At 38.5% G+C, this 27743-nt stretch overlaps 3 protein-coding genes across 5 annotated transcripts; all 3 read left to right on the top strand.

Moving 5' to 3' along the window:
* The first annotated feature begins 4195 nt into the window (after positions 1–4195).
* Positions 4196–11673, top strand: LOC110041584 (uncharacterized). Of its 2 annotated transcripts, XM_089271505.1 has the most exons (4): positions 4196–4505; positions 9409–9570; positions 10132–10451; positions 11325–11673. In XM_089271505.1, the coding sequence occupies exons 2-4, from the start codon at positions 9411–9413 to the stop codon at positions 11490–11492; spliced, it is 648 nt and encodes a 215-aa protein (XP_089127631.1). In that variant the 5' UTR covers positions 4196–4505; positions 9409–9410; the 3' UTR covers positions 11493–11673. The 2 variants fall into 2 exon arrangements, with proteins under 2 accessions (XP_089127631.1, XP_020602554.1); XM_020746895.2 differs by lacking the exon at positions 4196–4505 and having other exon boundaries at positions 9160–9570.
* Positions 11674–16081: 4408 nt separating this feature from the next.
* Positions 16082–17149, top strand: LOC149105034 (uncharacterized). The gene is made up of 2 exons (XM_089272312.1): positions 16082–16382; positions 16878–17149. The coding sequence occupies exons 1-2, from the start codon at positions 16082–16084 to the stop codon at positions 17075–17077; spliced, it is 501 nt and encodes a 166-aa protein (XP_089128438.1). The 3' UTR covers positions 17078–17149.
* A 3602-nt stretch (positions 17150–20751) lies between these two features.
* On the top strand, positions 20752–27149 carry LOC149105033 (uncharacterized). Of its 2 annotated transcripts, XM_089271507.1 has the most exons (5): positions 20752–20807; positions 20887–20934; positions 22730–22891; positions 25008–25327; positions 26837–27149. In XM_089271507.1, exons 3-5 carry the CDS (start codon positions 22732–22734, stop codon positions 27011–27013), a joined length of 657 nt encoding a protein of 218 aa, XP_089127633.1. In that variant the 5' UTR covers positions 20752–20807; positions 20887–20934; positions 22730–22731; the 3' UTR covers positions 27014–27149. The 2 variants fall into 2 exon arrangements, with proteins under 2 accessions (XP_089127633.1, XP_089127632.1); XM_089271506.1 differs by lacking the exons at positions 20752–20807; positions 20887–20934 and having other exon boundaries at positions 22490–22891.
* The last annotated feature ends 594 nt before the right edge of the window (positions 27150–27743 follow it).

The raw sequence follows: 27743 nt of genomic DNA, 5'->3' as shown, positions 1-27743 counted from the left end.
GAGGGATCCGTGACCAATTTTAATTTTAAAAAAATAATGCTTTCAAGGTTGATTCATTGTGTGCGTAACGCCGAACTCGACGGGTAACCCGTAATCATTTTACAAAATAAGGCTCTCAACCTGTTTCATTTGCGATTGTTGTCCCAAGCCGGAGAGAGCACCCGTAATTACATCACTCAGGTATTTTTAGCCCCCCCCCCCCAAAAAAAAATAAAAAAGGGAATCTGTCTGAAAAATTGCTTTCAATTTAGAGATTCCTGAAGGCTTCAAAAATTCCTTTTGGCTTCCACTAAAGTTCAACTTGTTAGGAATGCAGCGAGTTAAATAAACAGCAAAATGTTCAGCCGTGTGAAACCGCAAGATCATGCAATGACGTCACTGCAATTTCTGAGCACGAAAACGTAACTGCCTCATTTAGGCATTGGGAACGATAAGGTATGGCAATGAACAACTTTGCAAAATGACTAGACAAAACACTTAAGTGTGTTTTCTTAGCTACGGTAGATCCTTACAGCTCATCAATCATGAAAATAGCAACGGTTATGAACAAAATTAATCACACATGCTCCATGACTTGAGTCAAGGACGCTCCAGTAGTTCTTGCTATGAGTTCTTGCTATGTGTTCAGTACAAACACCAACTGTCAAAAATAATTATGAAGCCAACGTCAGCGATAAGTGTTAATACATATGAGTTTTGTAATTTAATACGAGTCCAGTCCAGTTCATACCAGCTGGTCAGAACAGTAGTATTGTTCTACAGTTTTCTCCTTCTGTAAAAGGAAAGGACAAATTCAACTATACCGTTTTGGTATATGTAAATTGATAAATTGTTTTGACATATCTGACCACTCTCGGAGTTTGTTACTGAAAGGAATCAAGGTTGCTATGACTATTAATTTAAGTGTTTTTCCTTAGCTACGCTAAATATTTACAGCTCATCAATCACGAAAATAGCAACGGTGATGGACAAAATTAATCGCACGTTCTCCAGGACATGTGACAAGGATGTCCTAATAATTTTCTTTATAATAAAGTGTATTATCGTTGTGTCTCACGACGGTATCATTTATATCACAAAGGTCGGCTGTGATTGGTGCATTTCGATCCTCCTATTGTTCCATTATTCCGGCGAGTAGCTGTTCCCTCAGTGGTCCGCTGTTGTACCGTTCTCCTGTTGTTGTGTTTCTTGATCGTGGGTATCCATGCTTCAGGAATTTCAATTCCACTATCCCTGTTGATGGGTAAAGTCTTATGTGAATAGCTTCCTTGACCCTACGTGTGTACCAGTGAGGATCTCGATCAATAAACTTGACCTCATTCCAGATAGGATAGTGGCCGGTCTCGTGGGTGTGTTCAGAAACGGCGGAGGTCTGGGTCCGGGCGAGTCGTATATCCCTGTCGTGTTCTTTGATCCTCTCCTGCATAGATCTCCCTGTTTCCCCGATGTAGACTTTGCCGCACTCACAGGGAATCCTGTAGACAACACCATCTTGTTTAGCCGGGTTGACGGTGTCCTTTGGTCGCACTAAGTGTGACCGAAGTGTCGTGTCGGACTTAAAGACGGTGCGAATGCCTTGTTGTTCTAGGCAGCGGCGGAGAGACTCCGAAACTCCTTGGACATAAGGTAAAACGGCGGTGGATTTAAATTCCACGACAGGCTCTCTTCTTGGGGTTGTGCGTGCCTTTGTGATCTTCTGTACAAAAGAGGAGGGATATCCGTTAGAAACAAGTACAGATGACAGATGTTTCTTCTCTCCAGCGATTACTGATGGTTTGGTGACGAGACGTTTAGCCCGGTCGTACAGACACTTCACAATACCGCGCTTTACTGAACGAGGGTGGTGTGAATCATACGCTAGGTACTGATCAGTATGTGTTGGTTTCCTGTAGACACTGGTGGTAAGGCGGCCATCAGGTTCTCTGTAAACTGACGTGTCGAGAAAGGCGATCTTGTTGTTGTTCTCGATCTCCATGGTGAAACGGATTGATGGTTGTTGACTGTTCAGGTGTTGCAGGAAGACATCAACTCTATCCCGATCCAGGATGGATCGGGATCCTACACACGTAGGGTCAAGGAAGCTATTCACATAAGACTTTACCCTAACAACATCAACAGGGATAGTGGAATTGAAATTCCTGAAGCATGGATACCCACGATCAAGAAACACAACAACAGGAGAACGGTACAACAGCGGACCACTGAGGGAACAGCTACTCGCCGGAATAATGGAACAATAGGAGGATCGAAATGCACCAATCACAGCCGACCTTTGTGATATAAATGATATCGTGCAATCAGTCGACCTTATCGCCTGAAGAAGACTAGCAGTAAGCAGTCGAAACGTCGCGATCTACATCTCAAGTGACTACATCGTGAGACAAACGATAATACACTTTATTATTGCATCTACCACGATGAATAACAACAACCTTTTCCTCGACAATTTTCTTTATATTTTAATGTACGAGGCCTCGGAAAATATCTTACTTTTGAAACCTCAAGTTCTTGCTATTAGTCCACTACAAATCTCAACTGTTAAATCACGAAACTATAATATACAAAGAACAAGGTTTTTCATTGACAAAAACTAGCCCTACTTAGAAAATGGAAAATAGAAAAGAAAAATGCTTTACATTTAAATCTGACGTGACCATTGCCTTGCAATAAATCATCTCAAAAATATCATTAAGGAGCAATAGAAAGAGCCACGCTTCAATATTTAGTTCCTCCTCAACTTGTTATAATCAACGTCCTCAAAGCGATCAGGTAGTTTTTCTTTCGGAGAAAGTCAGGTAAGGAACAGCTTCACATTAGGTATTTTTTTTAATAAATTCCTTTAAGCTGAAATACAAAATTTATTCTGCGCAGGTTTTGCCCACGAAGACACCATCTTCACTCCCTTCACGAGTAACCAAGGTAGGAAGAAATAACTTCTTTATGTTAGTGTTAGCTCTCCCTAGACCACCCGTGATGACGTGACTTTAAAGTACATTACAGTAAGGTGAACAAAGGTGAACGCAGTTATTTTGAAACCCGTAGTTCATGGTAGGGCGTTGTTTCAGGGTTGATTGTGGTTTAGAGCGTCAGGGTTTTTTTGTTTAGTATGCTATGAACTGTTAGCATCTTGTCGTGAACCTATTTGAAATATTTGTTTATTTATTTACAGTGTCCCCAATTAGCACATTATTATTTTATTTTATCTCATCTCATCTCATCTCATCTCATCTCATCTCATCTCATCTCATCTCATCTCATCTCATCTCATCTCATCTCATCTCATTTCATTTCATTTCATTTCATTTTATTTTATTTTATTATTATTCCATTATATGCGAATATCGCCGCATTGTGCTACACAATACTTACCGATTAATAAAATAACGTGCTTTCAGAAGCTTTAGTCTTTGCCTCGAGCTTCACTGCCACATCATATAGCCAGATACTCCCTTACGTTGGCTTGTTTTCCAAACAGCTTCGAGGGTTACATTATTCAAGAGCCAATAAATATCAAGATGTCAAAAATTTATATAATATTTGCCACTTCACGCTGATTCCGTTATCCGTTATCATATATGCTTGCTAACAGCAATTATGTGCTTTCTAACAAAGAAAAGGAATGATATCCCCTGAAGTGTGAACGACCGTCTTTACGACACAGGTTTAGGTCAAACGTTTATCAGTCCTTGTGTGAAAACCATTTCATGCAAGGTAATAAATTGTCTGCTCGCATCATGATTTTACAGCTAATTCCTTAGGCCAACAACACGCTGGAATCTGGACGATAAAATAGATCGAGCGAGAGCGAGAGAAAAATTAAACGGAAACTAGGCTTTAATTGTGCTGTAACCCACTGTAATAATTCGAAAGAAGTTAAAATATTTTGAAGCTGAGTGGCTGTTCACAAGCCATCTGTCTTCTCCCACTTACGCGTCATTAAGAGACTGCGGGCTAATACAACTATCACTGTAAAAAATATTGTCGTTAGCTAGGAGAACTTATAGCAACACTGCGGTGGTTTTCCATAAGCTTTATCTCCAAACGCCTTTTTTGACGGTTGACTTTTTGAACACTTGTACCAGCTTTTTTTGCTTTCGTGATTAAGACGGATATTCCCCTCTAGAACAACTGATCAAGTAGAAATCAGACGGCAAAAAGAGCATTCACCCGGTTGAACTATAAAAGTCTCCAAAAATTACACATATTGTGCCAGTTGAAAATCAGAAGCATATCACCTAGAAGCGTTTAACTCTGGTTCAGTGCTGCCGATTATTCCGAACCAATCAAATTTAACTTCCTAATATGGAGCAAGGGCTCTCGCGTGGATATGTCATATACGCGCGGACTACACGCGGACAGCAATCGCGGACACATTTCGTTGCGAGTTGAGAGAAGGTTTTTGTTTCTGGACCGATTTCTGCACTCATCATAAGAATCAAACGAACCTTTTCTAGGAGCTGCCAGTGTAATACCTAGGCCAGTTATTTGACAAGTCTCAATTGCAGGTAAGCATTCTTTGCATCAAAACTAGTCAATGGAAATCATGCTATGCTGAAAACGTTTGTTTAGCGCACGCGCTTTCGTTTGCTGGATAACAATGATCGGTATTGTGGATTATTTTTGCGTGATAGTCGAACTTTAAGAAAATCGGACTCGAAAATGTGGCTTTTCTCGTGATTTGTCATATGTTCGCGCCATGATTGTGTGATTTTTACCCTTGTTTTATCACGATAAGTGAATAATTTTGTGGCTCGGCTTGTTCCCTTTATATCTTAATGAATGTTTTCTTCTTAATTTCTTGTTGTAGTACGTATGCCATCCGTTTGTTTGGCCGATGTTCAAGGGTTTTGGATCCTGCTTTGGATACTAACTGGTCTACTAAACTGAGACATCATCTCATTTACCCTGCATTTACATATTCATTACCATGTTACTGCCTGTCTTGAATTGTTGTCTCAATCAAAAATTTACTACTTTTGGATGTTATTGTTCAGTCATTTTTGATCTCCCACTTCTGTACACTTGTTTTCGTTTTAATGTTGGCGGTAGTGGGAGACTTTACATAAGCTTAAATCAATAAATAAGTGTTTTATGTGAATTTACACATGACTGTCAACCCACCTGGTGTTGAGTTCAAAAAACATACTTTGTAATTAAATTATTATTGTGAAGATGAATTAATCAACATGACACGAGCGTGGGACAAAGAAAAATTCTGAGTCCTCGACAGGAATCGAACCCATGACCTCCCAAACACCGGGCGGGCGCTCTATCCACTGAGTTACGAGAACTCATGGAGAGCGAGGCCATTTAACTGAGTTCATATATGACAGGTGTCCTGCATACTGCTAGGATCAACGCTAGTGAATTCATCGTGAGTAGTGATAAGTTAATAAAAATGGTGAATTTTAAGCTCGGTAATGAAATGTGAAGATGAATTAATCAACATGACACGAGCGTGGGACAGAGAAAAATTCTGAGTCCTCGACAGGAATCGAACCCATGACCTCCCGAACACCGGGCGGGCGCTCTATCCACTGAGCTACGAGAACTCATGGAGAGCGAGGCCATTTAACTGAGTTCATATATGACAGGTGTCCTGCATATTGCTAGGATCAACGCTAGTGAATTCATCGTGAGTAGTGATAAGTTAATAAAGATGGTGAATTTTAAGCTCGGTAATGAAATGTGAAGATGAATAATATTAAATTATTATTTTCAAGTAGATGCAAGTCAGTGTTTTTTTCATCTCCCATGTGCAATTTAAATTACAACCACTGTAAATACTATGAGGCCTATTATTTGTCCGAAACATTTTTTTCATGTAGTTCAACCAGGTCTTTCCATTGAGCCCAATTTCCCTTTACATGGCCTCACATGAGGGCCCCTCACATGTACTGAGAACCCAGGAATGGACACACCGAGCAAATACAAGTTACGTACAACACTAAACACTAGGTGAAGAGAAATCTCTAACTCTCATCAGTTTTAACATTGACATTGTCAATGACAATGACTGAGGTAAACTCTTTAGTAGGCCTTTTACTTTAAACACATTCAAGCAAGTTGAGCAAGACCAAAATCATCTTTATCACTCTTGTCTACAAAATAGATACATGCAGCACATTAATCTTGGATTTGTAATGTTATTTTTTGCCACTTGCATTGGTTGCCCTTAACTTAGTGATTGTTGAAACAAACCATACCCTACTTCTACAATATTATTATCAATTTTCCATTATTTATTTATTTATTCATTTATTCATTTATTTATTTATTTCAGTTACTGCAATTTATTTTTGTTATTTTGAAAGAAACATCGCTCATTAGGGACTGTTCATTTTTTATGGGGTGGGGAGGGGGACAGCTGGTGGGATTTGATAAAAAGTACCTTTTCATCAGAAATTTTTTTTCCTACCCCTTGTGTACCCCTAAATTTCTGTCATGACCCCCCATGAAAATGAAAAAGTAAAATCATTGCAGTCCGAAAAACATTGATAATTTAAGCAGTTTTGACACTGCACCAGTTAAGACAAAAATAGACAAGGATCAGAGCCCCTAAATCATAGCTGAATTGCCTTGACTGTTTGACGAAAAGGAGTTGTATGGTCATTAGTGAAGGTTTGAGCGTATTTACAGGGTTCAAAGAAGGGGGGTCTAAGGGCATACTCCCACATGAAAAATTGAATGTTCAGGACTTCAGGAATTTTATTTCAGGCATTCTAGCAGGCACTTATCGATGCTGTCATCACAACACCCACATTCAAATAGAAATAAACAAAGCCAGGACTCAGATTGATTTTTCCAGGACTCTAAAATTCACATTATCCCTTTCACTCCTGAGATCTCAATGTTAATTCTCCTTACTGTCTGCCATACATTTCATATTTTGTACTTGACTTAAACAGATTTCCAGAACTTTCCAGGGCCAGTAGCCTTTTTCTAGGACTTTCCAGTCCTGGAAAATGCCACAATAAAATTCCAGGACTTTCCAGGTTTTCCAGGACCCGTACAAACCCTCTTCAGAACCCGATGAATGCTATTTAGGTATTCTGGCATAAACTTTGCACTATATAGATGCTATCGTGAAATACCTGTAAAAAAAAATGACGGAACAAAATTAAATACAGTCGAACCTCCCGTAAGCAGCCACCCAAAATGTCAAGCCTAAGTGGTTGCTTACAGGAGGTGGTTGCTTACAAGAGCTTAGACCATATTGGGTCAAAATTTCGCCTCATTAGCATATGGTAACTGCAGAGACTTACCCCATGTTTTAAATGTATTATTCATGTCAAAAGTCAATTTTGGGAAAGAATCCGGTACTTTCCAATTAGAAATTTCAGTCTCTTGTACTACACAGGAATGCAATAATGATACAACATCAGATTATCGAATTTAGGCTCTATTATTTGTGAAGTGGTTGCGGTCGCTTAAGAGGTGGCTGCTTACAAGAGGTTCCAAATATAGCGCTTTGACTTTTAAACTTTTTGTAATCTGGAAAACTGGTTGCTGAGGAGAGTAGGTCACGCCCGGAGGTTCAACTAGACCTGTATTCAAGTTAAAAGAGACAAAAGCTGACATTTCCTCTGTTTTATCAAAAAGAAGTTATTCGTGTAAGTTGAGCTATATTTAGCAACCAATGCTATAATCTTTCTGGTTACCACCTCTCTGAGTTCCCCTTTTCTGTTTGAGCAAAAGCAGGATATAATTTCCAGTCCCACAAGAAGGTGCATAAATTAGAAAAATACTTACAAATGAATTAAAATCTCAGTCATTTCCAAGACTTGTGTTATTTTTGGAGTCACAACACAAAGTTCAAGTTGCTATTCAGATTGGGAATTATTCTCAGCACCTTGAATTGCTAAGTTTTGCATTTAATTTACACAAGTCACACAATGTAAATTACGCACACACACCAAAAAAGCCTTTCATTCAGTTTGACTGGCTTTTATCTTTCCTTAACACACTCGTGATCGTCTCTTTGCCCCTCTAGTAGACACTTAACAGAATAGCCATAATTTTTAAAGTGAAAAAAAAATATTCTGGCATTTTCCCGAAAGCATGGATCTGCTGTTGCCCTGGATACAATAATTTGCCAACTTGAAAACAATAAGGAACAACTCTGAATAAGTAAGTACATCAAGTAAACCGTACGACTATAAAGCTAGAAAATGACGTAAATGTGATAAACAAAAGGTTTTAAACTGACCTTGACGAAATGATGGCTTGTTACCAAACAAGTTGTAGCTCACTTGGTTTACCGCCTAGCTCTGAAAAAACTTTCGAGAATGACTCGGCGAGAAAGGCAATTAAATCTTACTTTAACACGAACAAGTTCTCCTGCTTCAAACACATTTATTTTTACTACTTATAACCAGGCATACTTTTTTTTCTTGTCCTCCGTAACATCGATCGCTAAGATCTGCTTCGCAATCCAACAGGTGGCTGGACGTTCGACTACATATGGAGATCTAGAACTTTACGAAGCCGTTTCCGAAGACTAAGTGCCGCAGCAGACCCAAACTTTAACAAAGAAAACCTTATCCTCTGGCGTATATGGATGATACTTAACCTCCGACATTTTGCTTTGCCATTTCTCTGAACTTCCATGACATACTTCAAATTGTAGCGCTTATTACATTCCAGATAACACGAAACGATCGACCGTACAATATCACCACCTTTGCAACTGTCCTGAACAATCTTCCTAACTTCCTTACTTTTTCATACGTCCCTTACATATTCATACCACCTAACCTAAGTACCGCGTATTTGTCGCGAAAGAACTTCGCCTGTTCAGTAAATAAATCAAAAACTCTCTCACTTGATCTCTTTATTTATACTACGGACAGACTGCTACAATGTTTTACCGATCTGAACTCGCTGGCACAAGAGTCCAGTTAAACCTTGAATGTTTCTGCCAACTCACCAGAAACTCTTTCAAGTACAACCTCCTCTCTTAATGCTTTTCCCTTGACGCAAATCTTCTTTATCATCATGCCCGAGAACTTCTTCCCTTTAGATCCCATTTTGAACAGGTTTGTTTCGCAAGAGATTCACGCGAGGAGTTCGCGAAGAGCGCGCTATGCAGAATTTCCTTATATGGGCAAAAATTAGAAGAATGATTTTCATTGGTTGGGAATAATCGCCAGCATAGTTTAAAACAGATAAGGGAAGTTAAACGCTTCAAGATGATATGCTTCTGTGAAAATATATTGATCATTTATGAACTCAAACCTAAATCTTTTCTCCCAATACAAATTCCCTGCAAATAGTTTTGTGTGCTGGAAGACCAGCGCCGGAGTTATTGACAATAAAACAAATTTCACAATCTGCAAAATCTCTTTTTGGCCTTCATCTCTATGTCTGTAAAGAATATGTGTGCGAGTACAAACATATATTCCACAGAAATGGCCAATCAATGGAGGATTGATGTTATGACCTGCCTGGTGCTGTTTATGATGATGGAAGACGCCAAACCTGCCCTTGCTGCAGACGTATGGCAGGAGATAGGAATGCTGGAAAACAGGGTTAAAACACTGGAAGCAATGTGCGTGGACAAGTGCAGACGTTAGTATACTCACAGGGGCCTTAATACGATATTCTGGCGCGTTTTCTCCATGTCCAAAACTGCTTAAGACTGAAGGAAAACTTAAGATGCTATAATTAGGGTCCAAAACAATTTGTTTTAACTTTATGGCCTCAGACCACTTCTGCAATTAGTAATTTTGGATTTCTGCCAAACTCATGCTCGTAATAATTCCCCTTAGATTTAAGTAATCCTAAGTTACAAGAGAAGCCAATCTGCAAAATGCAGAACTAAATTATTATATATGCAGCAACTGATGAGAGCAAAACAACGTTGATAATTATAAGTTGGTAAAGAAGGACAACTTTTGTAGAATAATACAATTTCTAAAGAACGGCGACAGTTTCAGAACACGATGTTAAGTAAAGACACAGTCAAGATGGCTGACAACGGAAATGTTATTCTTCAAGCCTCGTCACGTGATATACATCAGCACATAATGACTTGCTAGGGAGGGACAAGTCTAACTTAATATATGCAGTTTATGATTCACGCAGTTCAAATTGGACGGTAATATTTAGATGTTTTTATTTCATATGCAGCTTGCAAGTTCAACTTTGAAGATGGAACACTCCGTGGTTGGGCTAAGACTGGTACAGCGTTTGATAACCAGCCGACCTATGGTGACAACCCTACAGCTCGTAACAGAGGACAGCCTGCCAATCAACAAGGAGACTACTGGATTGGAGGATTTGAAGACAGGCACACTCCGGATGACATAGCCGGAGCAATTCAGGGAGACAAACCCCAAGGAACTCTCACTTCCACAACCTTTACAATAACGGGCAAATACGTCACATTCCTGATTGGAGGAGGCTGTGATGTCAACCTGGTTCGCGCAGAGTTGATTATTGAAGGCAAGGTAAGAAATAACGATGGTAGAGCCTTTTAAGTCAGTTGCATGAGGCAGCTAAGAGTATTGCTGCTCCCCCTGGATGGGATGCTAGTCCATCGCAGAGAACACCTCAGCATTCTGTTAGGTTGCCCAACAACTTGATCGCTGCTACCCGTTTTACTCCTGGGTGGAAAGAGGCACTGTTAGAGTTACGTGTCTTGCCAAATAACACAGCAGCATAATACCGAGCAGGGTCCGCATACGGTCAGCTCCAACAGTAGTTCAGCACACTAACGTGTCAGGAAAAGTTAAGATACCACGCCTCTAAATAAATAATTAGGCATCAAATTTTGTTTTCAAAAGACAGGAATTCAAATTGTCACATAAATTAATTTCTTTTTTGTTCATAATTGACCCCCTTTCAAACTTCAGTTAAACATATTTTCTCGTTTCCAGGTTTTTATTTTTATTTTCTTGCCAGGCATGATTAGATGGAATCGTCTTTTGCGTACGTGTTGCTTCTGCCAGGAACATAAGACATACCGGGACACAAAAATATCTAAACTATAAATGAAATATATAGCTTTATGCACATACTGTGTTGGCCTTTCCAACAAATTCTAAGCTAAACGCTAGAGAACCAGAGAAGAACTAACCGCAAGCAAGAGGGAGTTCCTCTTTAGCTAAGATCTATGCAATCAAACCGTGGCTCAATGGATAATAACCTAAATTACTTTTTTTGACTCAATTTTTCATCCATTTTTTTTTCCGTGTTATATTTTTAGTGTTCCGGCATGTTCCCGGAGGTTCAGGAATATTTCCTCTTTCTGGTTTAACGATGCCCATTAATGACAGAATAAGTTTCATTGCATTTCTAATAGATTTACTCTCACTTTCCAGGTGGAGAAGACTGTGACCGGTAAGTGCACCGAGACAATGGAAAGGGTGACCTGGGATGTCATAGAGTTCTATGGTCAAAAGGCACAAATCCGACTGGTCGACAACAGCTCTGGTTCGTGGGGTCACATCAACTTTGATGATCTGAAAGGTGACATCACCTGTGCCTGAGGCAAATTTCATTATATTCAACCGGTTGCGAAATGTGATAACAGAGCAGTATAGGGAATTGATAAAGATGCTGTTGTAGTAAAATAACTTTGGCTTTAAGGAAGCGTTATCAGTTATACCGTTTAAAGCGCTAAATGCTTGTAAGCTCTTTAAATGTGGGTAATAAACTTACTTTAAACCTCATTAGCTTTCATTGGCCTTTGTTTTATTTTGTGACTGAAAATAAGAGTGTTGCAATCAGGTACTGCTTGTCTGTGCTTTAAAAAATGCCACATTGGTATGAAACTGGCAAAAAAAGTAGCTCAAGTAGATAGCCTATAACTGTACACTGTATTTCCCGATCTTGAGTCAGTGCTTGCAGTCACCGGTTATATATCTTGGCCGAGATTCTCGTATTGGCAATGCTTTTCAAGACGATAAAATTCATAAAGTCATAAAGAAAATGTTGCACGTAACTATGCCTCCTTACAAACGTAAAACCGAAAGAAAAGCTCCGTATTCAAATAAGGCACGGCCATTTCAATGCAATAAATCACCTATCTTGAAATATCATTGACAAGCATTTAAAAGAGACGTATTTCAAGAAACTGGCACTCCCTTCCTGTCATTTTTCGCTTGTAAACTGAAGATAGATTTTCAAAGAATTTCTTTTATTTTAGATGCTTCCCTTTATTCATTTCTCGTGGCTTGAATGCCCTCCTAGCTTCATAGAGGCCATTGTTAACAACCGTACGAGCAGTGTTAAAACCGTACTAAAATTACTAGTTTTGATAGATTCCGACAATATGGTAATCACTTAGTAAGATAAACAAATTTTCAATCCATTGGAAAAGGCACTACATTTATTACGAAGGAAGAAATTATACTATGCATGCAAAACAATGACATAAAACACCAATTGAGCTGTCTGTATTTTTGATGAGAAGCTTTTAAGTAAAATGAACCTCAACAATTACAGTGCTCGCCCGGCGAGTGATTAGTTGAAAGCTGTCTCTGATATTCTCTCTTGTAGTCGAAGTAGAACCAGTGGGAGCAGTTTAGTCGTAAGCTTTGAACTCTTTGTTTCGAAATTTCCATTGCAAAAGTGCACGTTTTCAAGAGCCACAATGCTGCCGATTCCACTGGATAAGAAAATTTAGATCCTTATTTTTAGGTTAAACTAAAAAGCGAGCTTTGAAGCGATCGTTCCTCTCTCGAAAGCCGCTTGAAACCGAAAGTTTAGCTCAAGTCCAGTTTGTGATTGACAGCTGTTGTCTGGTCAGCCAATCACGTTATTTGAACAACTGTAGACAGGATTGAGGTTGACTTAAAATGGGTCTGCACTCTATAAATCTTTGTTTTAAATCTTCATACATTTCTTGGTCAACCTTTGCAAAACAGAACGAAAAACAAACAGGTACACAACGGGGACATACTTTTTTACTGGAATTAAACGCTTTCTTGACAAATTTAGCTGTAACTAGTATATATCGACAGACAAGTGGCAAGATTCCGAAGTAAAATGTTAACCCATTTTCCAATACACGTCGCCGTCATCTTTGCGTGAGATGCCCAACTGAGGTGAGACGCGAATTTACAAAATTTACGAAAACGAGGACAACCTCCTCCTCCAAATTTCGAAATTGCTTTCCAGAGTTTCCGGTTGAAAATTGAAAATTACCGGATTTTCTGGAAAAGTTCTCAAGAAAGTTCCATTTTGAAAATTTTGAAGTTTTGGTTGAATAGAAAGCGACCAAAGTTTGATTTGAAAATATAAGCTGATTGCGCGCGAAAATTAATGGCTTCTTCTTCATAAAACAAATAAAGAAGCCACGACTGTGTCTGTTCTGTGGCAAAGCACTTAGAACACGTTAGAGCACGAAAGAAGAAGAAGAAACACTCGACTACGTCTCGTGTTTCCCCCTACAATTCTTTCGTGCTCGACCGCTTCATGTGTGTTTTACAACAGAACAGATAGACTAACAGCACAGTCGAGGCTTCTTTATCCATTAAACAGAAAACGAGAATCATATTCACTTTGATTTAATTAGAATTATAATTGTTTACCACGTGCAACATGCAAAATTGGACCGTTTCCATTAGTTGAAATCGATTTTAAAAGGTAATAAATACAAAGTTAATAACTTCATCGCCATCATCTCAAAATGTGTCAACGATAACTTCATAGCTCGAGTTTTCTGCACTACTTTCATTTCTGAAGTAGCGAAGAACTCCATGCATTATTCCTTTTCTCTGTCAATAATGTCTTGGATGTGTTGCTACGATAGCGCTGTCCTATCAGACAAATATTGCCACTAACCTTGTAACCATACACCTCACGCAAGTGAAAAGCGCATACATATATCACACGTAACACGGCTCATCGACAAACGCTTTTGTAAAACGGGAAGTTCTTCCCTCTTCGTGTTCACATCATTCAGAGAAGAAGTACCTAAAAGGTAAACTGCGCAACAGCCCAACCACGCTAAATGGAAAACGTTAACACTTTTATATATGAAGGAAATTGCAGTGCAGATGCAGGAAAAAATAGAATTTTGCACCCAACGAATAGCAAACGGCTTTGTTGCTGTACATTGAAATCAAATGTAATTTAACAAAAGGGTAATATATAAATTATATGGGTATGTGTCGCTGTAAACGGTCTGGTTCTCAGGCAGTTTAGTCTGGAATTAGGTATAGAAATCATATATATAGTTTTGGTCTGGAATAGAGTATAATTTACTGCAAAAGTAATCAGTGTATAAATAATTTAATCTAGAACAGTGTTGTTTACCCTGGGTTCTATAACAGAAATTAAAACTCGAAAGTGACATTGGTTTTGTTAGCGTAAGTAATAAAGTTTCGACATTAAAAATGGCTAGTCTGGGATATATAGGGTAGGCGATTTTGGTGCCTAGTCTAAATAGGGTTGTAAAATCAGGCTGATCATGGTCTCTATTACAGGGTAAGGTTTTCAGTGTCCCAGCGGCGCGCCTCTACCCAATGATTTACAGTGTACCCCCTGGAGATTTGGGCCCAAAATTTTGTTCCATTATATGCAAATCTCGCTGTATTGTGCTGCGTAATAATGATTAACCAAATAGCCAGCTTTTAGAAGCTTTACTCTTTGCATCGAGCTTCAGTGCCACGTCATATAGCCAGATACTCTCTTACTTTCACATGTTTTTAAACAGTCTTAGAAGCTGCCTTAAATATATCTGTAAACTTGTTTCTTGACCCTCCGGCTTTTTAGCTTTTCTAAGACATGAATAAGCTAGAATTGACGTTAAAAAACTGAAATGATCGTGCAAAAAATTCCGGCGGACGTATTTCCTTCCACAATCAATTTCTTTTTCTCTGTCATTGTTTTGAATGTGTTGCTACGATAGCGCAGTGCTATCAGACAAATATTGCGATTAACTTTGTACACATACACCTCATTGAAATAGAAAATGCATGCATATATCACACGTAACACGGCTTATCGACAAACACTTTTGTAAAAACAAGTTCCTCCTTGTTCGTCGGTTCAGTTAATTCAGAGAAGAAATAACCACGCTAAATGGAAAATGTTGTCGCTTTTAATTTACATGTATGGAGGAAACTGAAATGCACATGCAGAAAATATATCATTGCGTTTTTCACGGAACGAGACGTAAACAGCCTTATTGCTGTTTTTGCGTATCAAACTTAACTTATATCAAACAGCTTGATTTACCTAAATTTGGGTCCAAAACATCGTTCCATTATAGAAAAGTTTGCTGCATTGTGCTGCACAACAATGATTAACAAAATTAACTGCTTTTAGAAGCTTTACTCTTTACATCGGGCTTCAGTGCCACGTCATGTAGCCAGACACTCCTTTACTTTTACATGTTTTTAAATTGCTACGAGGGTTGCATTACCAGAGGGCCATTAGATAGCAAGATTTAACAAATTTGTGTTTTTTTGATGCTTCACACTTACTATCCAAGTTGAAAGATATGTACCGTTTCAAGAAAAAAGTGCTATCTAGGAAACAAGAGGGAAGACAAGCTTTTAAGTCTCAGTGGCTTACTTTGCACCACGTTTAGGTCAACTTATATGTCAGTCGGCGAACAGATTAAAACCCTCGCTGCTAATTTCTTTGTTTGGCCGATAAGTGCATCGCCAGTGTTCTAACAGAAGAAAAATGAAACTATACATTTATTCTGTTGTTAGCCGCTGTAATAACTTTGAAGGAATTTAACAGTCTTGGAAGCTGAGTAAATATCTGCAAACGCGTTCGCTGACCTTCCGCCCTTCTAGCTTTTTTTAACACATTGATGGACTAGATTTTACGTTAATAAATTAAAATGATTGTGTAAAAATTCCGGCCGACGGGTTTCCTTCCACGATCAGTGGAAGGTAATGTTTTCCTCGAGAACAACTTAGACGGCATCAGACGGCAAAAAGAGCATTCAGACAGTGAGATCATAAAAATCTCCAAAAATCACACGTGTTGTGTCAAATGAAGGTTTGTTAGATACTCTTTACTAATGTGGCTTAAAGTAGACTTCCACATTTTAATGCATCAGTTTAAATTAAACCTAAATCTTTTCTCCTAAAGCAATATTTCCCCGCAAACAGTTATGTATGCTGGAAGAACAGCACCGGAAGTGTTGAGAATCGTACAAATTTTACACTCCGGAAAAGCTCTTTTTAGTTGTAATCTCCATGTGTGTAAAGAATTAATACGTGTGCCAGCAAAATTTCATTCCACAGAAATGGCCAATCATTGGAGAATTGCTGTTATGACCTGCCTGGTGTTGTTTATTATGATGGAAGATACCAAACCTGACGCTGTTCCTTTTGGAAACTTAGGAAACAGGGTAGCAATGCTGGAAGAGAAGTTAAAGGCACTGGAAGAAACGTGCATGGACAAGTGCAAACGTAAGCATACTTAAAAAAAATCTTGTTAGCATATTGCGACGCACTTTTGCAATGTCCAAAACTGCCTTCAAACAAACTAACGGAAACCTTAAACTGCTATAATTTGGGTCCAAAAAAGTTGTTTTAACTCTATTGCTTCAGGGCTCTTTTATTAATCGTAATTTGTCACAAAACGAATCATTATTTCTGGTTTTTCATCGATGAAAATATGTCGTTTAGGTTTTGACTTTCAACCTCGCACTCATGAAGTCTCCTTTAATTTAAGTAATTCTATAAACTACAAAACATAAAAAACTACAAACTGCAGAATTGAACTAAGTATACATACAGCAACTAACGAGAACTGAACAGGGTCGATCACAGTACGTTAATTTTAAACGACAGTGTTTTGCACAATAATGCAACTTCTACAATGACAGAACGTTAACTGCAGCAATTTCAGAGCAAAGTATACATGGGAACATTAACATTTACAAATCTTTGTTATATTTGAAGCTTGCAAGTTCGACTTTGAAGATGGAACACTCGGTGGTTGGGCTAAGACTGGTACAGTGTTTAACAACCAGCCGACCTATGGTGATAACCCATCAGAGCGTAACAGGGCACAGCTTGCTAATCAACAAGGTGACTATTGGATTGGAGGAGCCGAAGACCGGCCTACTCCGGATGATAAGCCTGGAGAAATGCCGAGGTAAGAAATTTTGGAGCCAATGAACTCCAACCGGCTGACAAAACTTATTTATCTCTGATTCCGTAGCAGCTGCCCCTCCCCCGCATAAGGTGACGTGCTACTCGACTGCATTCTGTCAGGTTTCCCCGACAAATCGCCAAAAATCACAATGCAATTATCCCTTGGGCTCCAACCCGTTCTGCTCTATCTGGAGTTTAGAGCTCTGACGTATTAGAATACCACGCCATCCACGTAAACAAGAGATGTCAAAATTTTCTCGTTCCCAGAGTTTCATTTTCTTGTCCGATATGACAAGAGTGCGTATTGCCTATGCCTATAATAATAACAATAATAATAATAATAATAATAATAATAATAACAATAATAATAATAACAATAATAATAATAATAATAATAATGCTATAGATCAATGACGACTGTCGACAAACTGCAGCAACGTAAAACATACCAGGACACTGAAAAAAGGAGAGTTTTCCATCCATTTCAAAAAACATTGTCTCCCAATTTACAGGTGGAGAAGAATGTGACCGGTAAATGCACCGAGACAATGGAAAGGGTGACTTAGGATGTCATGGAGTTCTATGGTCAACAGGCACGGATCAGCCTGGGACTGGTCGACGACGGCTTTAGTAAATGGGCTCACATCAACTTTGATGATCTGAAAGGTGAAATCACCTGTGCCTGAGGCAAAATTTCGTTATATTCAGCCGGTTGCGAAATGTGATAACAGAGCAGTATAGGGAATTGGTACAGATACCGCTGTAGTGAAAAAAAAGTTAGGCTTTAGGGAAACGTTATCTGCTACACCGTCCAAATTAAGCGCTTAATGCTTGTAAGTTCTTTGAAATGTGGGAAATAAACTTACTTTAAACTTCATTGACCTTTCTGCTATTTTGTGAGAGAAGATCAAAGTGCTGCGATCAGATACCGGTAGTTTGCTTCGTGAGAAATACGACATTAGTTTGAGTTGGCAAAAAAAAGTAAGGTTGCCTTTTAACCTGTATATCCTGATCTTGAGTTGCCTGCAGTCTCTAGTTATCTTCGCCAACATCCTAACTCAGACACGGTCATGTTTTTCCAGTTGTTTCACTCAAACAGAAAACAAGCCTCGCCGCTCGATTTGTCATGCTGAATTTAGTCATTATGCAAATTTTCAAAAGAATCCTATGCAAACTCGTAAAAATAATGCAAATATTTACAACGATGTGCAGACCAAAGAGAGATGCGTGCCCCCTGGCGTACATTGTTGGTAATTTGGCAGCTTTGGTGTTCCATAATTTCACGAGAATGTTCGGATTTTTATGAAACATCGCATATTTAGGCCATTTTCGACGTTTAAATTTCTAACAGCTACGGGGCTTGGGGAGCAAAAACAAGAAATTAATTATTCATCCCTTGTAATCTCTTTCGTGTTAATCATCTCCTTGTAATTTCTTTCGTGTTAATCGCCCAAGCCTCGAGGCCTGTTAGAATTTTAATATATCGCAAAATGGCCTATTCGACGTGATAAATTGATCTATGGAAGTGTGAATTTTTTTTTACGAGAACCCCAAGAAAACTGTGAGAAACAGTTGAAACGGATAAAAGTCAAATTGATACTGTTGGTGTCCAAAAAATATTGCTGCACTGTTCAAAATATTCTAATTTATCTAATAAACAACTCGATAACCTGGATATCTCCAGTTTTAGCTGTGTTACCTAAAGTCACTTTCAAACTTTATTGATTTAAATTCGATTTGTGGACGATCTGTTGACAACCGCTAGGACGTGAGGGGCGTCACACACCTGAAGAAATTTTTCAGAGGTTTTTCTTGAAAACAGCCATTAAAATGGGCCACCCGTGACCGTTACTTTCAAGCAATCCACGGACTGAACGGGCGGGGTTCAACTGCAATTAACAACATAAAATAGTACGAAACGTTTTCATCCAACGAAACATAGACACACAAGGAGGTCAATTACACACATTCTGAAATCACCAGACTTTAATTTACAAAATTTGAGTAAAGTTTACCAGAAAGCATAGGCACGCAAGGCGTGCAAGAGATATCTTTTTAGGATTTAAAAAAGCCTCTGAAGGTGGGAGCATTTCAGTAGACTCTTACCAGTAATTGTTAGGTTAATCCAACAAGTGTGCAAGTTCACTCTTTCCGTTTACTCCTCCGAGGCTGTAACAACAGAGTTTGATTTAGGACGTCCGGTTCTGTGAAACTCTGCTATGTTTCGCTTAAGATGTCTTTTCCACCTCTTTAGAGGTATACCACACATAAGGAGCCACGTTTCCGTGGTAACAGACCCAAAGTGGTGTTAGAGAAAGCAAAACATATGGAGTTCAACACTGCCCCAAAAGTCATAGTTTTAAAAGGTTCATAAAAGTGATAGCTAGTTAGATTAAATTCATATATGTTGGCCTGTTCTCAATTTCAACAGGTCCCAACGATAGGACTTACTGTAGCCAAGCTTAGCCACAAGCCTTAATTTTGTTTAAGTATATGTTTAATTTTCTGAGCTTGAAATGACTGATAACTTTGTTAAATGTGCGTTAACTTGCGGAAATGTGCCATTTTAATATAACAGAAAAATAAACGCTATAACATGACGTTTCGGCGTCATCTTGCCGCTATTATGAAATCCAGATTAAAGTTCAGTTCATATAGATACTAGCTGGACCAAATTTAAACACACAAGCGAACTCTATTCGTCGAAAGCGTTCAATTAGCTTAAATTGTTCTTGACATTGTTCTTGACATTTTTCTTGACTCCTTATCACCTAAGCTAATATATAGCTCAACTGAACGACTTTAATATTAATTTGTATTAATTCGCATTTGATAATGGCGACAAGATGACGCCGAAACGTCATGTTATCGCGTTTATTTTTCTTTTAAAATGTTTTTCTTTATCTTCTTTAATGTGCCATTAGCTCAAAAAGACGAATAAAATCGCACAATTAGCACAAACAATTTGGTTTATCATCCTCAACAAACCGCCCAGACTGAAAAGGTCTATTGTCAATGTGGGACTGTATCTACGTATGTCGCTTGTGTATTTGTGAATACCAGCGTTAAGACAATGATTGAAACTCTTAGCATGAGATAATAGCTTATTGTTATCAGCACTTAACAGTTATTCCACGAGCGCCTGTTGGATATGAGATGGTAGATAGCCAACGAGGCACGTAGCGCCGAGTTGGCTATAATCATCTCATATCCAACTAGCCCGGTTGGAATAATTGGTTTATTAAAAACGCCCCTGAAATATCGAAAAATAAAATAAAATAAAAATAAAAAGGCCTAAAAAAAATAGGCGCACGCCTACCATATTAATAGAGCATGATAAATGGCTCATATACCATCATAGCTAAGCCAATGAAAACTCTTGAATTTCGTTATCCAATGATCCAGTTTTTAATAAAACCGTATAGTTCATAAGGAGACTAAAGGTTAACAGTTCAGGTGCCAAGTCACTTCGCACTGCGTTGTTTCAGTATTCACCCAACTAAACTTTTAAAAAGAACAAGGGTTTCGGGTTTTCATCAAAAAAAAAAAAAAAGCTCTTCTTAGGAAATTAATAACAGAAGCAATTTTCTATATTTAATTCAGACGTGACCATATCAAGGCAATAAATCATCTCGAAAAGACAGGGCCACGTTTCACCATTTGGTCCCTCCCTCAACTTGTTATAATCAACGTCCTCATTACCGGTCAGGCAGTTTGGCTGTAGGAGAAAGTCAGGTAAGGAACAGCTTCAGATCTAGCGCTTTTTTAAAAAAATAAACCCCTACAGCTGAAATATAAAATTCATTCAATGCAGGTTTTGATCGCTAAGACACCATCTTTGGAAATAACATCGATATACAAGGTAGGAAGAAACAGTTTCTTTATGTTAGGGTTAGCTCTCTATAAACAACCACCCGTGATGACTATGTGTTTTGAGTTTTATTTTCTGACGAAAAAGGCACGTTACAAAAACTCTGCTTCAAAAATGTTACTTTGAGCGCAAGGTGAACGCAGGTGAGCGCAGTTATTTTCAAAGCCGTAGTTCATGGTGGAGGGCTGTTTCAGGGTTAATTGTGGTTTAGAGTGTCACGTTGTTATTTCTTGTGCACTGCGCTGCTCACTGCCGAAAGTCAAGCCGAAATAATACCCATACCAAGACCAAACCAGCAATTATACCGTGTATATGAACAAGATATTTTTGAGACAAAATGCATTGAGATATCAATATTGTCTTGTGCTGGTTGACTCAGTCTTCGTTTATAACTAACCTTTTTTGGAACAACATTTATACTCACTCTACTTAAAATGGCTATCATCTTATCTTAAATGTCCTTCTTCCTGTTTGGGGAAACAGCCCGTCAAATTTTATTGATTTGGACTGTCTTTGGTGACGACCTGCTGACAAAAGATAAAACTAGAAAAAAAATTACAACAGTAATTTGTTTTAATAAATGTTTAATTTTCTTAGCGCGTGAGATAACTGAAAACTTCACATTGCTTAATGTGACTAAACTTGAGGTATTGCGCCATTAACCAAAACAAAACCGCACAATTGGCACAGATTTATATTAATTGAGCAATTGGCTTATATCCCTGAACCATTTTACCGTTTGTCGTTATGGGTAGTACTACGTAGTAATGAAGATTCATTCAAATGAATACACCGATAGTACAACAGTTATTGAAAGCCGACATGTAGTGCATCTCTTAAACAGACTTCAACTTTATCATATTTGCCATGATGAGGATGTTCATACAATGCCTTCTGTTCTTCGCGCATTTTTTTCCTTGTTTGTACCTTCACTTTCGCGTTTACAAGAAAACAAACTGTCTTTTATTATCAGCTTACGGACATTCGCGCTCATAGTTACTGCGCATCCTCACTGCGCATCCTTACAGCGCATCCTTACTGCCACGTAATTCATGACGCCACGTCAAACATCATACATCATACGTAAGCGCCAAGGAAAAATATAAGCAAGCATCGGGCTTGGTACCGGTTTTGTTAACTTCGCTTGCAATTTACTCTCTTAAATGGTCAGTGACCCCCTCTTTTCTTTTCATAGACCACTTCTGTTACTGACTTTCTTCATTATAATAAAAAAAACACTAACAAAATCTCTACCTAAGAACTTACAAATATTGCACCTTCTCTGCTCTCGTGTGAACGAAGTTTTCTTCGAATGTGGACAAGCAAGGATAATATCCTTTTTAAAGGGCTATTCTACTTCAAGGAACGAAAGCTGCAAAAGTTTATTTAATATACTAAGTTGTGTTGAATTGAGTACGTTTAGCTGATCTAAATTTCACCTTGTAGCTTCTCTTATTGCTGAAAGTCGTACTCTAAGATCGTCTTAAAATAACAAAAGCTACTAAAAGCGCGCTGCCTTCAAACGAGCACAGTGACCCCCAATTTTTTTTTTTTTTTTTTTTTTGCTTTTTGGCAAAAGCTGATCTTTACCTTACTGCATGGCAAGTTTCGATAACATCTCTACAAGGGGAAATTTTGGACGCGAACGTTTTCTCTTTACCGTTGTTAATTCCTGCCTTTTTTTTTCTAACTTCCCCTTGAAATAAACCCCCCAAAAACACAAGATTGTTTCAGCCCAGAATTTGCAACCGTGTACCACTTATGCAGCTACAAATTTATTCCACAGAAATGGCCAATCAATGGAGGACTGCTGTTGTGACCTGCGTGGTGCTGTTCATGATGGTGGAAGGCGCTAAACCTGTCCTTGCTCCAAAAGTATGGCAGAAGATAAGAATGCTGGAAGACAGGGTCAAGGCACTGGAAGAAACGTGCACGGACAAGTGCCAACGTTAGTATACTTAAGGACTTTCGCGCTAATTGTTTCTGCGAATCCTCGCTGCGCACGCAAATTCACACGCCACGTCATGCATCGATGCGCGCGCTAAGTAATAAAATGAACAATGATGGGTGAGATGGCCATTGCTATAGCTTTGCCTGGATTTGACGATCTTGGACGTTAGGTGACATTTATTTTTCTTTTAATGGATCATTTTCTCTACCGAGTTTTCTACGTTTAGCGAAAAAAATGAAGAAAATCCATCGATTAGAAGTTTGCATTTTTGTAAAATGCACCATCGAATTCCGTTATTTTTAGCACTTCGTTTATCTGTGCAGCGATTTCAAATGGCTCTTGAAGGGTTAAGTTTAGTGAAAATGTTGACAGCATTTGGAATTATTTACGCAACAGATCCACTTCTACAAAATATGACTAAGATCGTTTGCTTCCGTTGACTCACCTTTGATATTTTTAACTATAAACCCATGTAGACCATGCTGAATTACGTGCGCCAATTTTCAAATCAGGGCTGTTTTCCACACCCTTTATCTCTGAAACGAAGTCAGTGACCCCCAAGTTTTTGGCATTCCTGACACAAGTAACTCATTATCTGACTGCAGTAAAAATTAAGAAAAAATCTATCGACTGGAATATTTTCGCGCGAACGTCCTTAAGGTAGCTTTGTTACGAAATTTTGATTCGTTCTTGAGGTGGCCAAACCTATCCTCAACTGAATGAAACCTTAAAATGCTAGAAGTTGGGTCCAAAATCATTGTTTTATTTTGAAGTTCACTTTGTGCTTCGGTATTATGAAAATACGTCATCACAGTCTTTTAAATCAGTTATAAAGCTGTGGAGGCAAGGGTGTTCAATGGCTTGAGCTCTGTTTCCGTATCGAGTGGTCTGGGTTCAAGCCCTGGCCGGGGTCATTGCGTTGTGTTCTTGGTGCCTTTCTCCAACCAGGTGTAAAAAAGGGTACAGGCGGGCTTAATGCTGGGGGCTAACCCTGCGATAGACCAAGATCCTATACAGACAGGAGTACAGAACCCAGGGTACTGAAGCTCTGCCTGTGTTAGCCGTTTGGCCTGACACAGACTTTACTAACTTAAAGCCGACTAGGCTATGAAATGGCCGACAAGCTTTACTTATTGCTGTCTTCAGCGTTAAACAACATCGTCAGACACTCAAACCTTGTCAGGTTTTCAAAGTTTTCTAATCTTGCGCACTCATAACTCTTTATAATACCCCTTATAGCTTCAGTGTACTTCTATTAAGGGAATCTTGACTGAAAGGCACTTCAAGTTTGAAAGTATACCTAATAGTTTTATTTAACTGATTCTGGGGTTTTAAATTGATATCTCTGTTCGCGATTCGAATACGAAGTGTTTGGTTTTCAGTTTAAGTCACCTGGGCGTCACCATGTTTACTTTATGATAATTTATGAAGTCATTGCGCGGTCAGAGATTTCAATATGAAGTCTACAGAAGAAGATCTTTCGTTGGAACTGAACATATTCATCAGCAATGTAAATTATAAACGATAAGAAGAACTTTTATTTCTAGATTCACGCACTGTTGTATTTTAAACACGTTCAATCTTGCTTTGACGTCATAATTTCCCATCAAACTTTTCGAAAATAAACATGACGGGGAGGGGGAAATTAGAAATCCTAAACTAGCTGAAAGGAAACGCCCACCATTCAAAACAGGCAAAGAATTATCGACTTCAAATCACTGAAACAGTTTAACACAAACACCAGCTGGGGATTTGGAACAAAACTGTTTTTAGCCATGATTCTCTTTAATGTGATTCCTCAGAAATAAAAGTTGTCGAACGATTTTTTTTGAAACTTTCTCTAATTGTTCCCTACCAAGCGCTGTTGCGAAAAATACAATAAAAAGAAAAAAGATAGGTCTTCATGCTTGTAAAGAAATATGATGAGTTAATCTAAAACCATTTATGCCTAAGCACGCGCTCTTTTTCATCAGTTCAAGTTCCATTTTGCGGTAGCTAAAGAGATAGTAGTGAATTAGTAAAGAACTACGGCTGTTAAAAAATACTGCAACTTTGAGAGAACTGCAGCAACCTCATAAATACTGTAGGCAGACTAACTTTGTTTTGTTTGAAGCTTGCAAGTTCGACTTTGAAGATGGAACGCTCGGTGGTTGGTTTAAGACCGGTACAGTGTTCAACAACCAGCCGACTTATGGTGATAACCCTACAGCTCGTAAAAGAGGACAGTCTGCCAAACAACAAGGTGACTATTGGATTGGAGGATTTGAAGACAGGCACACTCCGAATGATAAACCCGGAGCATCTCAAGGAGACGGACCCAAAGGAACTCTCACTTCTCCAGTCTTTAAAATAACGGGAAGATACATAACGTTCCTAATTGGAGGAGGTTGTGATGCTGCATGGATTCGTGCAGAGTTGCTTGTCGACTACAAGGTAAGCATTAGATACGTCAAATTCTCCATGCATCCAAATATTAGCTACAAGTATTCATCGCTATCTCGAGCTCTTAAAAGAAACCAAAAAGTTCAAGATAGCGGCAGGAACTGTTAAAAGGGGTATTGCAAGACGCGATTACTTTCGTGGAGGGTAGGAAAGTAGGGGTCCTCCAGATCCCTGTGGCAAACAGTTTACGGGACAGCTTTTTCGCGGTAATCTTGATATCGTGGGTCTAGAAATCTCTGACAATATTAGGGATTTTAAGAAACCCCGACGGCAACGATAACGGGAACGTCGCAAAACAAAAGGTTTAACAAGCAGAACAATGGCTGTGCACGTGCGCTATAATTCTTGGTACATTTCTTTGCTGTCCTCAGCAAAACAATAACGTGAAATGACCAAATTCAGCGTCGTCCAGAAAACGTGAACCACGACGGCTATTTTTTTTAAAAGGTCTAGATAGCAGCAGACATGTAAAGATTTTAAGGAAAACGACCAATTTTTTAAGTTTAAAAGACATGTTTCGACAGAACTTCTGTCATCTTCAGTTGAATGAATGATTACAAAGCAAGTTGAATAATAAGTAGGCAAAAATGCTTTACCAGCTTTCAACTCAAGATAAAGGAGGCTATCCATATTCAAAAAGAACTACCTTGCCTCAATCAGCAATTACACCATGTAAATCTAAAATTATCCTTTTAATTTACACCTTTTCACGTTCTGTTGTTACTATTTGTCTTAATTAGCATTTTTGCCTACTTATTATTCAACTTGCTTTGTAATCATTCATTCAACTGAAGATGACAGAAGTTCTGTCGAAACATGTCTTTTAAACTTAAAAAATTGGTCGTTTTCCTTAAAATATTTTTTTTATTTTTATTTCAAATGTTTCGCTGTGTCTCAGATTCAGTTTCGTGATAGTTTTGACGCTAAGAAACAAAGGAAAATACTAATGAGTATTGCGAGATTCGTAGGTAATTTATAAAATCATTTTTTAATCGACTTTGTCCTCAGCGTCGCGTCCCGGTTTCTTAAACTCCCTATGAACTTGATAGGCGCCGCTGTGCAGTGTGTACACAGCTTCTGTGTTCGAGATGGCCCATAGTAAACAACTAAAATGGTATATTCAAGGGAAAATGATTTGAATTCGAGATAGCGGGTAGTTCAACAAACTCAAGTTCAAGATGGTGAAGTTTTTTTTTCTGGATAGGTATTTTCGTGCTCACAGATTTGTATTGATTCAAAGGCCATTTCCGAGACATCTTGCCTCTGGTTCAAAGAGAGTCTTCGTGCAAAATATTTCATATGAAAATGAGTTTGATTTGAATGAAAATGAACATGTAGGAGGAACACATTTCCATACGAAAGTTTTCACACGAAGACTGGTTTTGACACAGAGGCAAAAGGCAATTCGAAAATGGCCTATCGAATCCTCTTTACAATGTAAGGCAAGTGATTCCTGTGCCTGTAAGTTAGTAACAAAATACATTAACCCTCACTTTTCAGGTGGAGAAGACTGCGACCGGAAAATGCCATGAGGCAATGGAAAGGGTGACCTGGGATGTCATAGGATTCTATGGTCAAAAGGCACACATCAGACTGATCGACAACAGCTCTGGTAAATGGGGTCACATCAACTTTGATGATCTGAAAGGGGACATCTCCTGTGATATCACCAAGTAGAACAGTATGGAGAAAAGGAAAAGAAGATACACCAGTAGAATAAGACATAGTTAAGGGAAGAACTGTCCAATAATCAAGCTATTTAAGTGCCTGTAAGCTCTTTAAAGTGAGGGAAATAAACTTCACTAGAAACGTAGTCGACTGTGGTGTCAGGTAGGTGCCATTCTTTGAGTGAAAATGACGGTTTGTAATGACACTGGTAATTTGTGTTTAGTACATGCGAAATTGGTTTAAAAGTGGGGAAAAAATTCAAAATTTTAATAAGTTTTGAATAATTGTGGGGTTTTCAAGCAGTTTAAGGCCCGGGTCAGTAATGTAAAGTAGAATTATGATTGGGCAGCTATATCTCTTGTTATATTTGTTTCACGAAGCTGAATTTTCCCTGATTATAAAACTCGGCGTCCCGCTTTGCCTTAGCATATTATGTTGATCACGTGACGTGTCACGTAATAATTTGTTAGAATTTAACAAATCAGCGATCAATAAATGAGTGTTTTCGATGCAAATTTAAATTATCTACCCTGCTACGTTTGCAATGATCTTCCTTGATTTCGTTTTTAGAAGATATAAATGATCAAAAGTCGAATTTTCTAGGAAAAAAAAACAACCTTTGACCCTATAGAACGAAGTGCTGATGTTTATGGTAACTGCTCTCAAATTAAACGGGCAACTTTTCCCCTGCAGAAGGATTGTCCAGACAAGTTGTCTATAATAAAAGTAGTGGAAAACA

The sequence above is a fragment of the Orbicella faveolata genome, unplaced genomic scaffold (genome assembly GCF_042242905.1).
Source record: "Orbicella faveolata isolate gen_17 unplaced genomic scaffold, um_ofav_v1 contig_34, whole genome shotgun sequence".
Taxonomy (NCBI): Eukaryota; Metazoa; Cnidaria; class Anthozoa; order Scleractinia; family Merulinidae; genus Orbicella; species Orbicella faveolata.
This window is presented reverse-complemented; position numbering and strand designations above follow the sequence as displayed.